The sequence below is a fragment of the Maniola hyperantus genome, chromosome 1 (genome assembly GCF_902806685.2).
Source record: "Maniola hyperantus chromosome 1, iAphHyp1.2, whole genome shotgun sequence".
Classification (NCBI taxonomy): domain Eukaryota; kingdom Metazoa; phylum Arthropoda; class Insecta; order Lepidoptera; family Nymphalidae; genus Maniola; species Maniola hyperantus.
Genome location: NC_048536.1, coordinates 18,772,480 through 18,787,748, shown reverse-complemented (window position 1 = coordinate 18,787,748; position 15,269 = coordinate 18,772,480). Strand labels below are relative to the sequence as shown.

The following is a 15,269-nucleotide window of genomic DNA, read 5'->3' as shown; positions in this document are numbered from 1 at the left end:
ATACATTGTTCCTTTTTTTATTAATTTTTAAAGTGGCAAACACCCTTTTACCAAGAAAAAAATAAAAAAATGAATAACTCGAAAACGATACACTTTCGCATAAGCACTTTAGGGGTCGTTTGATAGCTAATGTCCTGTACTATAACCCCTTAACGGGATCGTGTCCTCTTTTCCTGTAACCCTGTATAGCTAATTTGCATTGTAAAATTGTAACACATTGCTTGGTACATACAACATTAATTTACTATGAACACTTCCTGAATCTTGATAACTTAGGCGGGCAGTAACCTTGCAGCATCAGGATTGAGAATTAGATCCAGAAACTTTTATGGGCCCACCACCGAAACATCCTCTTTTGATAAAAAAAAATTTTGCAAATTGGTCGAGAGACCTGGAAAAAATCGATGTACATACATTAAAAAAAAAGTAGAAAAAAAAACAGGCTGAATTGAGAACCACCTCCTTTTGGAAGTCGGTTAAAAATTAAAGAGTTTTTACGAGATTTTTAAATACGTAAATCCACACGGACGAAATTGTGGTCATCAGCTAGTGTTATAAATTACAATAAAAGTCATAGGTACCTACAAAATTTTTTATAGGACCATCTTGCAAACTTCCTGTCATCACAAAGAACTATTCTAAATCAGTCCAGAAATCTTGGAGAAATGATGTACCTGTGTACGGTACGGTATACGGTAACCTCCTTCTTTTTGGAAGTTGTTTAAAAATTGTACTTATCTATATAGGCACTACTAAATACTAATAAAAACAAGTGCTAAAGTAATTTTATGATAGATTAGTTACTAAGCTGATGCCCACGACTTCTCCGCGTAGTATTAGGTTTTTAAAATTACCGTGGGAGGTCTCCAGATCTTCAACTATACCCATGCAAAAGTCATGTCGATTGAAGGACAAACCAAGAAATTAATAAACTAACAAACAGACACACTTTCGAATTTATAATAATATTTGATTATGAGTAGTTATCTATTTAATTTTAAGTGTGTTTGTCCTTAATAAACTACATAGCTGTTATGGTGGAGATAATGCGCAAGTCCATCAATTAAAAATTCACTAACTCAGTGTCTAACGCTGAGTAATAGCCACCGAGCTCATAAATAATTGACATTGGGCGGTTCTACATTGCTGCTGCTGCAACAGATAGTTGCTGCTTCATTACAGACAGTAAGATAATTTTTCGAAGAAAACTTTCAATTGATTAAAAATCAATTGTGTCAAATGAGCTTGGTGGCTATCATTCTGTTTAAGACACTGAGTTAGCGAATCAGTAGGATGGTGGGGCTAACTGTTTAAGACACTGAGTTAGCGAATCAGTAGGATGGTGGGGCTAACTGTTTAAGACACTGAGTTAGCGAATCAGTAGGATGGTGGGGCTAACTGTTTAAGACACTGAGTTAGCGAATCAGTAGGATGGTGGGGCTAACTGTTTAAGACACTGAGTTAGCGAATCAGTAGGATGGTGGGGCTAACTGTTTAAGACACTGAGTTAGCGAATCAGTAGGATGGTGGGGCTAACTGTTTAAGACACTGAGTTAGCGAATCAGTAGGATGGTGGGGCTAACTGTTTAAGACACTGAGTTAGCGAATCAGTAGGATGGTGGGGCTAACTGTTTAAGACACTGAGTTAGCGAATCAGTAGGATGGTGGGGCTAACTGTTTAAGACACTGAGTTAGCGAATCAGTAGGATGGTGGGGCTAACTGTTTAAGACACTGAGTTAGCGAATCAGTAGGATGGTGGGGCTAACTGTTTAAGACACTGAGTTAGCGAATCAGTAGGATGGTGGGGCTAACTGTTTAAGACACTGAGTTAGCGAATCAGTAGGATGGTGGGGCTAACTGTTTAAGACACTGAGTTAGCGAATCAGTAGGATGGTGGGGCTAACTGTTTAAGACACTGAGTTAGCGAATCAGTAGGATGGTGGGGCTAACTGTTTAAGACACTGAGTTAGCGAATCAGTAGGATGGTGGGGCTAACTGTTTAAGACACTGAGTTAGCGAATCAGTAGGATGGTGGGGCTAACTGTTTAAGACACTGAGTTAGCGAATCAGTAGGATGGTGGGGCTAACTGTTTAAGACACTGAGTTAGCGAATCAGTAGGATGGTGGGGCTAACTGTTTAAGACACTGAGTTAGCGAATCAGTAGGATGGTGGGGCTAACTGTTTAAGACACTGAGTTAGCGAATCAGTAGGATGGTGGGGCTAACTGTTTAAGACACTGAGTTAGCGAATCAGTAGGATGGTGGGGCTAACTGTTTAAGACACTGAGTTAGCGAATCAGTAGGATGGTGGGGCTAACTGTTTAAGACCATAGAGCAGAAACAAAGAGGAGATGTTGTATTAAGATTTCCCTATGAAATATCGAGTGACATTTTGCGGGGTGAGGGGTGAGGGGTTGTGGAACGCCGCCCACTTCTCAATTTTCCATCTGCGGGTTAGTAGCAAAACTACTCGCTTAGCGACCTAACATCGATATATTGATGTCACTACATAGTTCAGCTATCTCACACTAGATGTCAATAAGTGTAGAAATTACGTATAAAATTACTTACAAATGAAATGTGATACCATTCATAGCATCAGAACGTCTGTCTGAATAACTTTGACACGATAAAACACAACACTTCATCCTTTTGTTCTTAAAAACGCGAAAACACACCGATAATACGAGTCTCAATATATGTGAACCTGACGAACGCAGACAGCATACTAACTAAGGCCCCGCCCACAGTGATGACGTCAGGACCTAGTTGAAAATCACAGTGCACAGTTGCTTAGGCCAACTCCTCTTTGTTTCTGCTCTATGAGCGGGGCGATTGTCTAAAACCTGCATCAATCATTATTACAATCTCAATTGTTCTGATTGGCTGAATTTGTGCGATTCTTGTTGCAACAATGAGCAACAATGCATTGTGGCCAATAGTGAGCGAGCATTAACCAATCAGAGATGATTGCGATCGTGACATTGTAGCTGTCAAACAACCGCGGTAGGGCCACAGATGTATTCCTATGTCGATGCACCAATCTTAGATATGTGGCTCTACCGCGGTTGTTTGACAGCTACAATGTCACGATCGCAATCATCTCTGATTGGTTAATGCTCGCTCACTATTGGCCACAATGCATTGTTGCTCATTGTTGCAACAAGAATCGCACAAATTCAGCCAATCAGAACAATTGAGATTGTAATAATGATTGATGCAGGTTTTAGACAATCGCCCCGCTGACCACTGTGGACAAATGATATCTGTTCCCAGCTGTCAACAAAATACAATAAAAGTAATAAAGTATAGACCAGTCACCACTAAAAAAGTAAGGCAATTCAAACAAAATATTTTATTTACTTTACCTACACTTGACCTTACACAGGATGGCCGGATGAACACTATAACGCTTTTTTGATCTTATCAACTCCCAATTTAATTCTGTTTTCAAAGTCGTAGAAAAAAGGTTGTTTAAAAATCTTAAATTTAGCGACTGGGCTACTGTTGGCATTTACAAAAGTAGGAACAAGCTGTTTGACTTGTACGCAGAAAAGCAATATAATTATACTCCAGCATTTGTTCAATATGTAAGAAATTATTTAAAATTGTTTGCGTACAAGCAAAGTCTATTCACATAAAGCAGAAAATTATTAATTCTAACAATAAAATAAAAACTATTATGTAATAAATAAATTTTATTTTACAAAATATGATCTTTTTGATAATAACAATGTAAAGGACGTTTACTGTGTTCCTCTCACCGAAGATCGCCACAATCAGTCTGTTCAGTCTGTCGAGCCGACACTCCACGATCGGTGTCGACAGTCGAGCCGACACTCCACGACCGGTGTCGACAGTCGAGCCGACACTCCGCGACCAGTGTCGACAGTCGAGCCGACACTCCACGACCGGTGTCGACAGTCGAGCCGACACTCCACGACCGGTGTCGACAGTCGAGCCGACACTCCGCGACCAGTGTCGACAGTCGAGCCGACACTCCACGATCGGTGTCGACAGTCGAGCCAACACTCCACGACCGGTGTCGACAGTCGAGCCGACACTCCACGACCAGTGTCGACAGTCGAGCCGACACTCCACGACCGGTGTCGACAGTCGAGCCGACACTCCGCGACCAGTGTCGACAGTCGAGCCGACACTCCACGATCGGTGTCGACAGTCGAGCCGACACTCCACGACCGGTGTCGACAGTCGAGCCGACACTCCGCGACCAGTGTCGACAGTCGAGCCGACACTCCACGACCGGTGTCGACAGTCGAGCCGACACTCCGCGACCAGTGTCGACAGTCGAGCCGACACTCCACGATCGGTGTCGACAGTCGAGCCGACACTCCACGACCGGTGTCGACAGTCGAGCCGACACTCCACGATCGGTGTCGACAGTCGAGCCGACACTCCACGACCGGTGTCGACAGTCGAGCCGACACTACGCGACCAGTGTCGACAGTCGAGCCGACACTCCACGACCGGTGTCGACAGTCGAGCCGACACTCGAGTATACAAAGTGCGTCACTCGCGAACTTCACATCAGTAACTCCTCCGCAGTAACATGTCAGCTGCTTCACATCTAACGATCTAACCCGTAACTGTGAGCTCCTACGTTTGACTAGAATGAATTGGATTGGAATGGTAGCGTCAGTCAGTCAGTCCGTGCTGAGGTAGGTGGTGTCGGTGGCCTGCGAGGCGGGCGCCGCCCACGACGCCCAGCGCGGCAGGCGCCACTCGCCCTCGGGCTCCGGCAGCTCGTCCAGCGGCAGCGCGTCCAGCGGCACGTCCAGGCACGGCGTCAGCAGGCGCGGCCACTCCGCCAGGAAGGCCGCCAGCTCGGCCGCCGCGGGCCGCGCCCGGGGCTCGCGCTGCCAGCAGCGCGCCACCAGCCCCGCCAGCTGCGGGCGCAGGCCCGGCGGCAGCGGCGGCGTGGCGCCCGCCTTGACGCGCGCCAGCACCTCGCCGTTGCCGAGCCCCTGGAAGGGCAGCGCGCCGAAGGTGACGACCTCGCACAGCAGCACGCCGAAGGCCCACACGTCGCTGGCGGGCGAGAACACGCCGCGCGCCAGGCTCTCGGGCGCCATCCAGCGCACGGGCAGCATGCCCTTGCGGCTGAAGCGGTAGTAGTCGCTCTCGAACACCAGGCGCGTCATGCCGAAGTCGGCCAGCTTCAGCTGCAGGCGCGCGCCCAGCAGGCAGTTGCGCGCCGCCACGTCGCGGTGCACGTAGCGCAGCGCCGCCAGGTAGGCCAGCCCGCGCGCCGCGTCGCGCGCCATGGCCGTGAGGCGGCGCGGCGCCACCTGCTCGCGCTCGTCGGCCGCGCCCGCCAGGTGGCGCCGCGCCAGCAGGAAGCCCTTCAGGTCGCCGTGCAGCATGAACTCCATGACGGTGCACACGGGCGCGCTGCGCGTCACCACGCCCAGCAGCCGCACCACGTTCTCGTGCTCGAAGCGCTTCATGGCCTCCGCCTCGGCCAGGAAGTCCAGCTTGTCCTCCGTGCTGGCGCCCGCCTTCAGCGTCTTGACGGCCACGGCGCTCCAGCCGCCCTGCAGCAGCGCGTGCCCGCCGTACACCGTGCCGAACGCGCCCGTGCCCAGCTTGCGGTTGATGACGACGCGCTCGCGCGGCAGCTCCCAGCGGTCGCGCCCCAGCGCCTTGGGCAGCAGCGCGTGCAGGCCCAGCTCCTCCAGGCGCGCGCGGTGGGCGCGCTCGGCGCGGCGTCGGCACAGCAGCGCGGCGCCCGCCAGCGCCGCCGCGCCCGCCACCAGCAGCAGCCCCGCCAGCGCCGCGCCCGCCGTGCGGCACTCCACGTGCAGCAGCGAGGCCAGCGGCCGCAGCGCGCAGCGCTCGGCGCCGTCGTCGGGCGCGCGCCCGTCCGCCGTGCGCCAGCGCAGCGCGCCCAGCGCCAGGCGCCCGTTCGCCCAGCGCCCCACCGCGCGGTGCGCGCCGCCCTCCCACTGCAGCAGCAGCAGCGGCGCCGCGCGCGCCGGCGCGTCGCCCTCCGTCCAGGCGAAGCGCCCCGTCACGCCCTCGAAGTCGATGGCGGTGGCGTCGGCGACCAGGGCCCTGCGAACACACGGCGGCGTCAGCGAGCGCCCGCCGCGCGGCGCGACATGCTCGCGGCGCGGCGGGGCTCACCTCACGAGCGCGGCGTCGTGCAGGTCGGCGAGCGCGGCGGGGCGCGCGCGCGCGAGGCGGGCCAGCGCGCCGGCCCACAGGCGCAGCGCGTCGTACAGCAGCGGCGCGTGCGGGCCGGGCTGCGCGCACTGCACGCCCAGCAGACGGCACTGCGCCCGCCAGCGCGCCACCCACGCCCGACGCCGCGCCGCCGAGGGGTCCGCCGCTTCCGTAGCGTTTGCATTGAGTTCCTGTAAAAACAATTGTTTTGAAATGAATTAGGCGAGGGGCCCGGACCCTGCTAAAATTTCACAGCTGGAATTCAATCAATTCCTGAGTACTCACGCCACGTCCGAGCCACGCCAGCGCCCACTCCGGCGCCACGCTCAGGTGCCCGTCCAGCATCTCGGCCAGCTGGCGCGCATCGCACGCGTCGCCCGGCTGTGCGCCCAGCGCGCCCGGCGGCAGCGCGCCCGGCAGCAGCCACACGGCGCCGCGCGCCGGCGTCAGCTGCGCCGCGTGCCCCGCGCACAGCGCCGCGCGCACAGCGCGTGCGTCCTCCACGCACACCAGCAGCACGCGCGCGCCCGCCGTCTCCACGCGCTGCGCCCACGCAGCCAGCAGGCGCGCGTCGGGCGCGGCGGCGTCGGGCAGCTCCAGGTGCGCCACCACGTCGGCCTGCAGGCGCGCGGCGGCCAGCGCGGCGCGCGTGGCGGGCTCGCTGAGCGCGGCCACGCGGCGCCAGCGCAGCCGCGCGAACAGCGCGCCCAGCGCCGCGGCCGCCTCGCGCGCGTCGCCCGCCGCCAGCAGCGCGGCCGGCGGCGCCTGCGCCGTGTACGCCACGGCGGGCAGCGAGTGCACGGGCCCCGGCGCCGTGCGCGCCACGTCCGCGAACGCGGCGCCGCACGCCGGCCCCAGCACGGCCGACAGCGACTCGTACTCGCGCGAGTTGAGCGCGTCGTTGAGGTAGCGGTAGGCGCGCGCCGCCGAGCAGCGGTCGTCGTACGTCTCCACCTTGAAGCGCAGCGGCGCGCCCGGCGCCGCCAGCTCGGCCTCGGCCAGCGCGGCGGCGGCCGCCAGCGCCGCGCCGTCGAAGGCCTGGCGCGGCGTGTCGTGTGGCAGCAGCACGGCGACGCGCACCTCGCGCGCCGGCGCGCGGCTCGGGTGCGCCGCCACGTAGCGCGCGGCGGCGGCGGCGGGCCCCCAGTGCCGCGCCAGGCGCGTGAGCTCGGCGTACTGCGCCGCATCGAGGCGCAGGCGCGCCAGCACGCGCAGCGCGCGGTGCGAGCGCGCCAGCTCGCGCGCGTTGACCAGCTTGACGAGGCGGCGACTCTCGAAGGGGCACTCGTCGGCGTCGTCGGCTCCGGCGCAGGGCGGCGGGCCGAGCGCGCGGGCGGCGGCGCGCGGCTCCCAGTCGCACGCGAGGAAGGGCGCACCGACGTCGGACGCGGCGGCCCCCAGCGCCCGTCCGACGTCGTGCACGACGGCGCGCAGGCGGTGCGCGCGCACGGCGGCCGCCAGCACGCGCAGGTCGCCGGGCGCGCCAGTCAGCACGTCGGCGCACGCGGCGCGCTCGCTCGCGCACCACGGCGGCACGAACGCAGCGCTCGCGTTCCCACTGGTAACAAAATAAAAAGTAAAACAATCATACTATGTATTGGCTCGTTATCAATAGTAACACAGTACATACAGTAAGTTGAACCTACAGTGGGTAGAGGTGTATTGGCTCGTTATCAATAGTAACCTTAGTAACACAGTACATACAGTAAGTTGAACCTCTCTCATACAACAAATGTGATTGTTTCGTTCGATTTCGATAACGGCAGCGCGCCTTCTCGCTGTGAGAGGAGCCGAGAGGCCGCAGGTACTCACAGCGCGGCGAGGCGCTCGGGCGCGACGTGGTGGCGCGCCGCCGCCGCGCCGTCGGCCAGGTCCAGCAGCGAGCGCGTGGCGGCGGCGTGCGGCGCGTAGCAGCGGCGCGCGGCGGGCGGCGCGGCGTCGCCCAGCTCGTCCAGGCCCGCGTCGTGCAGCGCCCACTGCGCGGCGGGCGCGCGCGCGGCCGGCGCCAGCAGCAGCGCCGCGTGCAGCGCGCCGCCCAGCAGAGCCGCGAACACGGCGTCGCGGCAGGCGCGCGCGTCGGGGGCGAGCGGCGGCGCGCAGGCGGCGGGCGGCGGCGCCACGTGCGCGCGCAGCCCCTCCGCGCGCAGCGCCAGCGCCGCCAGGTGTGCCAGCGCCGCGTCGCGCGCCGCGCTCGCCGTCACCGCCAGCGACAGGTCGGCGTCGCGGCCCGCACTCTGCGCACTCTCCGCACTCTGCGCACTCTGCGCACTCTCCGCACATCCACCTGCGACACAGTGCACGTCGTGAACGAGGCCACGTGAGAAATAATACGGAATTATACACCAAGCAAGAAAAAATCTAAAAGTGTATAAATCTAAAAATGATAGTTTAATTTCAGTCAGGTCAGTTAGTTACTTTTTCCTTTTATATATTTAGACGTTTATCTAGTCTCATATCTTAAACATATTGGCTTACTCTATTCACTATTATACTTTAATATAAAAAAATCAATAAATATTTTGATATGAAAATATTACAAAAGTATGTTATAATAGTAGATTATTAACCAAGGGGATAAAGCAGTGTCTTCAGTCGCGGGTGACGATTTAAATCGCGAGTGTAACGAAGGACTCGAGGTTTACTCCCGAGCGTAGCGATGGATTTAAGTTCACCCAAGACTAAGACAGCTTTATCACCGAGGAAAATACTCTACTTTTCGTACCATTTGCGAAAAAATTTACACAATAATAATATGAGATAAGCATTTATTAAACGTATTTTTAGAACATTAACTTATTTATAAAAATAAATTAAAATAAACTTAACGTTTATGTATTTGAAGAAAACAAAAACGCGGCAAATTCCTAGACTAATATTTTTTTGTCAGAAAAGCAAAGGCATCAAGCTCATACGGCCTCGTCGGTTTTCGTAATTTTATTTAATAATCACATAACTGCATAATAAATGCGTATTCCTTTTTCAAAAAGATGTATAATGCTTTATATACAAACTCAATGGTGTAAACACGGATGTAGTTCAGTATAAAGGTAAGTATTCCAAATTGAAATCACATAAAGGATGAATTAAATTCAGTAAAATTTTCTTTCCCTGTTTTTAACTGATTAAAAATGACTATTGTTATGTTCGCTTTTTGTTGCATTGAATGTCACTTTTTTGAGCAAGTGGTACGAAAAATAAAAATATATTTTTCCATTATGATACAGTTTCGATTTTTTCCCGGCTCTGGATTCTGAGTTTTATATACCATGTCGGGGAATCCTCACGTCTATGTCTGTTGTCTGTAGCTGTTTTGTCTATTTAGCGACTAACAGCCGCACTCAGAGGCGCTTAATCGTTACTTAAGGCATTCCCTGTCCATACTAATTCATGTCTTAAGTAATGACTAAGCGACTCTGAGTGCGGCCGTTAGTCGCTAGATTTGACGACATTTCAAAGATGCGAGTGGCTTTTTCACTTTAAGCGACAAAAAAATGTTTAGCGACTTTTGAAAAGTGGTATTACAACAGCCATTATGCAACCGTTTCATTCAGCTTCAGTAGATAAAGCTGAAAGCTGCCGTGTTGGCGCGAAGCGAGCTGTGCAGTTTGCAGTGCGCAGTGTGCAGTGTGCAGTGTGCAGTTTGCAGTGCGCAGTGTGCAGTGTGCAGTGTGCAGTGCGCAGTGTGAAGTGTGGACGACCTCACACCGTCGTCGTCGACTGGAAAGCCTTCGATGATAATCACAAAAGCCATCAAAAAATGAAGCTTCAATATTAAAGAGTCACTCGGCTAGCCGGGGTGCCGGAGTGCCGGGGTGCCGGAGTGCCGGGGTGCCGGGGTGCCGGAGTGCCGGAGTGCCGGAGTGCCGGAGTGCCGGGGTGCCGGGGTGCCGGGGTGCCGGGGTGCCGGGGTGCCGTTCCTGCGACACTACACGAGAAACTCACCATCACGGAAGTTGGCTACGACGAGCAGTAGCGCGAGCGCGATGGACTGCGTCCTGAAATACCAATAATATTTGCTTTACGATTCATCATCATTCATCATTATCAACCCATCGTCGGCTCACTACAGAGCACGAGTCTCCTCTCAGAGTGAGAAGGGTTTTGCCCATAGTCTACCACGCTGGCCATGTGCGAATTGGTAGACTTCACACACCTTTGAGAACATAATGGAGAAATGGTCAGGCATGCAGGTTTCCTCACGATGTTTTCCTTCACCGTTAAAGCAAGTGACATTTAGTTACTTAAAACGCACATACGAGTAGCTCCGAAAAGTTAGAGGTGCGTGCCCGGGATCGAACTGCCGACCTCCGATTAGAAGGCGGACGTCCTCACCACTGGGCTATCACAGGTTTACGATTATGATTAAGCTATTTTTATTATGAAAATATTATAATATTATAGGTAATTATTGTTGACTGTTGTTGAAAACAAATATTTATTCAGTAATCACTATCAGTCTGACATTCATTGCTTTATGACGCGACTGTCCACAAAAGAGTGTAATGTGTTTCGGGCGTAGGTTATAGGAGTTTGTTTATATACATACTATATGCGCTATATGGCGGTCGTATGGCGCTATATGGCGGTTGTATGACGCTATATGGCGGTCGTATGGCGCTATATGGCGGTTGTATGACGCTATAGTTCGATTTTTGGCAGGGCAGTCGTGTTTTTAATTTTTGTAATTACTCTGAGTCTGCGTCGCTCGCGGCAGGAGGTCTGCAGGAGGTCTGCAGGAGGTCGGCTGGAGGTCTGCAGGAGGTCTGCAGGGAGCTGCCGTCCTGCCGCGTGCGACAGAGCTTCAATGTAAGCCACTGGTTTGTATGAATGTAGTCTGCGGGCCGCGCGGCGCTCGGAACCAATTGCATACATATACGTTAGTGGTGTCGCTTGCAGCTTGCGGTCTGCACTCTGCAGCCCACCCCGGATGTCGGTACCTCATGTGCGGCGCGGTGCGGTGCGGTGCGGTGCGGTGTGGCGCGGTGCGGCGCGGTGCGGTGCGGTGTGGCGCGGTGCGGCGCGGTGCGGTGCGGCGCGCCGGCCTCTGCCTCTGCGGACAAGCGAACAGGCAAACTGTTTTATCGGCGATCTGTACGCAATATTATGGCTCGTAATGTCAAGCGCAAGCCTCAAACAAAACCGGACAAGTGCGAGTCAGACTCGCGCACCGAGGATTCAGTAGTATAGTTTTATTTTTTCGACGTTTTGCACGATAAATCAAAAATTGTCATTTATAAAAATAAAATATAAAAATATGTTTTAGAATCCACAGGCGAAGCCCTTTCATGTAATAACACACTTGATATACTTATCCTACTTTGATAATTGCAAATAGGTACTAATAGGCTACTTGACAATTTTTTTAAGTTGGTTTTAAATGGTTAATATTTGTCCTATTATATCAAAAAAATTAACACTATATTTTTTTGCGCCCTAAAAACCGTAAAACTTTAATTTTAAAAAATATTTTTCTTAGACAGGTGAAAACACTGTCGGCCATGTTTGGCCGATAGATTATCTGTGCTCTGACGTCATGCATTTGTAAACAACAGTATAACCCTGTGGTCAATTATGTAATTGGTGTTAATTTTTTTGATATAATAGGACAAATATTAACCATTTAAGACCAACTTAAAAAAATTGTCAAGTAGCCAATTATTAGTTCATGACCACAATTTTTTTTGTGTGATGTAACCACAAATTCACGGTTTTCAAATTTTTCCCCGAATATCAGCTATAGGACTTACCTAGTACCTACCTAGTACCTACCTAGTAGGGTTTACGGAACCGGTCCTTTTTTGAGAACCGGGAATTTCGGTATTTTTACCCAAAGGAACCGGGATTTCCCGGTTCTTTCGGGAATTTCGGTTTCTTCATAGTTTTTTTTATATAAAACAAGTTTTACGCTTTAGAACTCATAAAAGTAAACCGCAATACGCTTTAAAAGTATTTTTTATTGGAACTTATATTGTGTGAGTTTAAAAATAAAATAAAACTAGAATCAATCAAGTCTTTTCATATTTTGCTTCTATTTTCTATTCAGCATTTCACTCATCTTCTTTCGTCAAAGCAATGTTTTGTACTTCAAGTACTTCAGAGTCACGGTCACGGTCTCTCGTCGGTTCACCTTGTGAGCTTGGTACTGGTAAGGGTTGAGCTGGATATGCTGTGGTTGTTGAGGTTTTAGTGCGGCTTAGCAATGATACTATTCCGTTGCACATTTCATCACTGCTTGGGTGAGGAAATACTGTTAAATCTTCATCATTTTGTTGAAGGAAATAATTTTATGGATTTTGCAAGTAATTCAGCGTCGCAGCAGCAAAATTGAGACGCCTTTTTGTGTATCAACAAAGCGTTGTCCCCATGTTCCTCATGGCACAGTTTTTCACCGCCTGAATCGAGCGGCTCCCTTTGACTCGTTTGATTCGTCTGTCCACCTAGAGGGGGTCTTCTAACGCTGCGCTTTCAGGTGCGAGGTCGCCATTCCAGTACCTTGGGAATTGGGATCGTATTTTGTAAATATATATTGGCTTTTCGAATTACGAGCGCTCATTGCCACTTGAAATGAAATGAAATGAAATTCAAATATGGATCTGACACATAGGTATAATACTTACTTAGAAAATATTACTGTCTGTCAACATAATCTATGACAACCTCACAACTAGTACGTAATACTACGATAATTTTAAAATAAATTTGAGTAGTGAGCAGGCTTCATTTTGAGATAAATAAATCCCTATTTTATTATTCAACCATTACCAGTACATATAAACACAAATTTCATTCAAAAATAATAAGTTTATAGCGTAATTTTACGAAGAAATGGCGGCGCGCAGCTCCGCCCGCCATGAAAGCCAAAAGGCTACTGGCGGCATTTAGCGCCTGCAAGAAAATGAATAATTTCCGTTCGTTTTAGATTATTTAAGAAATGAAAAACATTTAGTTTAAAACCAATAATTTAAAATGATAAGATAACCTAAACATATTGTTTTGTGATGGTTTGAATTTAACACGTTAAGCCGTTAAAGAAAAAAACAACAAAACAAGTTGATGATAGCAATGTTTTCAACATCAATTCTTCAAAAAACGGGATAATTTGAACAAATGTGATAGGTCATTATGATCTTCACAAATTGAAGTTTTTTATTACATGTATTTAATAGCTGTTAATGCTTTAGGAAAGAAAATCTTTTTCTTCAAATTTAAAGCATTTTCGCGATTTGACACTTGCTTTCCCCTTAAGATAAAATTCCCGAAAGTACCGAAAGAACCGGGAAATCAAATTGATTTCCCGGTTCTTTTTTACTGACAAAAGTACCGGGAATTCTCGGTACTTTCGAGACCGGGATTTCCCGGTTCTGAACCCTACTACCTAGTACCTACCTAGTACCTAGTACCTACCTAGTACCTACCTAGTACCTACCTAGTACCTACCTAGTACCTACCTAGTACCTACCTAGTACCTACCTAGTACCTACCTAGTACCTACCTATACCTGCCAAACGTGATTCTAGGTCAGCGGGTAGTAGTAGGTAGGTACCCTGTAGGTTTCTTGACAGACCGACAGACAGACAGACAAAGTGATCCTATAAGGGTTCCGTTATCCTTTTGAGGTACGGAACCCTAAAAACCAATTTTCTCCCTAAATAAAGTTTCTCTTCTCATACACTCGTTAGGTAGGTAGGGAAAGGTATATCAATGAAAGCTTCTACTGGAACTCGTGCTCAGTAGTGCCGAGTGACTTCGAACCCTGGACGCCGGCCTTCAGTCCGCTCGTGTACTGTTCCGTAGGCTCAGGGTCGGGGCTTCGATCCCGGCCGTGCAACTAACTCTATTTGCGTTCCGAGCTATAACACATGAGTACAAGAGTAAGTAGATATCTCTTGTGCTAACGGAGAAGGAAAACATCGTGAGGAAACCTGCATGCCTGAGAGTTCTCCATTATGTTCTCAAACGTGTGTGAATTTTGTCACTACGCACTGGATCCAACCCCTTCTCATTCTGTAAGGTGAGCCGTGCTCGGTAGTGCGCCAGCGACGAGTCGTCGATGACGACTGTACAGTATAGATTGACGATCATGATCAACCCATCGCCGGCTCACTACAGAGCACGGGTCTCCTCTCAGAGTGAGGAGGGTTCTGGCCGTAGTCTACCACGTTGACCTTGTGCGGATCTGTACATTTCACATATCTTTGAGAACATTGTGGGGAACTCTCAGGCATGCAGGTTTCCTCACGATGTTTTCCTCCACCGTTAAAGCAAGTGATATTTAATTAAATTGCACATAACTCTGGAAAGTTAGAGGTGCGTGGCCAGGATCGAACCCCCGACCTCCGATTAGAAGGCGGACCTTCTAACCACTAGGCTATCACAGCTTCCTATAGATTGACTTTAGTGTCTACCTAAACAATCTGTTCTGGGTAATTAGGCAGACAGCCGTTGTGCTCGTGCTCATAGCACTGCAGTTCCGGGGCTGCCCGCACGAGCGCCTGCGGGCTGCGGGCTGCGGGCTGCGGGCTGCGGGCTGCGGGCTGCGGGCTGCGGGCGAGAACTGAACACTGCACTGGCACTGGCAACTTGTTGTACACTAACAGTTTTGAAAGTAAACTCCGGAAGGTTGGCAGTGGTGCTGTGTTGTGGGGTCCACTGGTACGGGTTGTGGGGTCCACTGGTACGGGTTGTGGGGTCCACTGGTACGGGTTGTGGGGTCCACTGGTGCGGGACACACTAGTTCCCCTTCCTGGCACATCGGACACTACCTAGGCAGCAGGTACAGCATCACAGCTTGCTGTTGTTGTACGAGACGCGCCGGCGCGTGCGTGGCGTGCAGTGCGCGTCGCAGCGGCGCGCGGACTGTGGGCCGGGGGCCGGGAGCCGTGTGACGCAATAGCGCCTCTCACTTGTACAACAACAACACGAGCGACGCACTGTACATTACACTATACCACAGAGGTATACTCCGCGACAGGTCCAGGTGGCGATCGGAGTGTGAGACGCGGGGACGTGAGAGTGTGCGGGGCGTTCTCTCCCCGATTGCCATCTCGACCTGTTGCGACCTGTTGAGCTTCGATATCGAGAT

The 15,269-nt window shown here is 51.4% G+C and overlaps 1 protein-coding gene across 8 annotated transcripts; it reads right to left on the bottom strand.

The window, feature by feature from the left end:
- Nucleotides 1–3,681: 3,681 nt before the first annotated feature.
- On the bottom strand, nucleotides 3,682–15,031 carry LOC117981821 (uncharacterized). Of its 8 annotated transcripts, none has more exons than XM_069499875.1 (8): nucleotides 14,593–15,031; nucleotides 11,221–11,237; nucleotides 11,125–11,190; nucleotides 10,114–10,182; nucleotides 8,000–8,437; nucleotides 6,473–7,745; nucleotides 6,149–6,378; nucleotides 3,682–6,076 (listed from the first exon to the last, which is right to left on the bottom strand). In XM_069499875.1, the coding sequence occupies exons 3-8, from the start codon at nucleotides 11,127–11,129 to the stop codon at nucleotides 4,666–4,668; spliced, it is 3,426 nt and encodes a 1,141-aa protein (XP_069355976.1). In that variant the 5' UTR covers nucleotides 11,130–11,190; nucleotides 11,221–11,237; nucleotides 14,593–15,031; the 3' UTR covers nucleotides 3,682–4,665. The 8 variants fall into 8 exon arrangements, with proteins under 8 accessions (XP_069355976.1, XP_069355951.1, XP_069355956.1 ...); XM_069499850.1 differs by having other exon boundaries at nucleotides 8,000–8,471; nucleotides 10,130–10,182; XM_069499855.1 differs by having other exon boundaries at nucleotides 8,000–8,471; nucleotides 10,130–10,182; nucleotides 14,783–15,031.
- Between the last annotated feature and the right edge of the window lie 238 nt (nucleotides 15,032–15,269).

Coding starts and splice junctions, on each gene's coding strand:
- LOC117981821 (XM_069499849.1), bottom strand. Junction 8,472..10,129: donor CGTAGCCAACTTCCGTGATG/GTGAGTTTCTCG, acceptor ACTGTGTCGCAG/GTGGATGTGCGGAGAGTGCG. Junction 7,746..7,999: donor CCCGAGCGCCTCGCCGCGCT/GTGAGTACCTGC, acceptor TTTTGTTACCAG/TGGGAACGCGAGCGCTGCGT.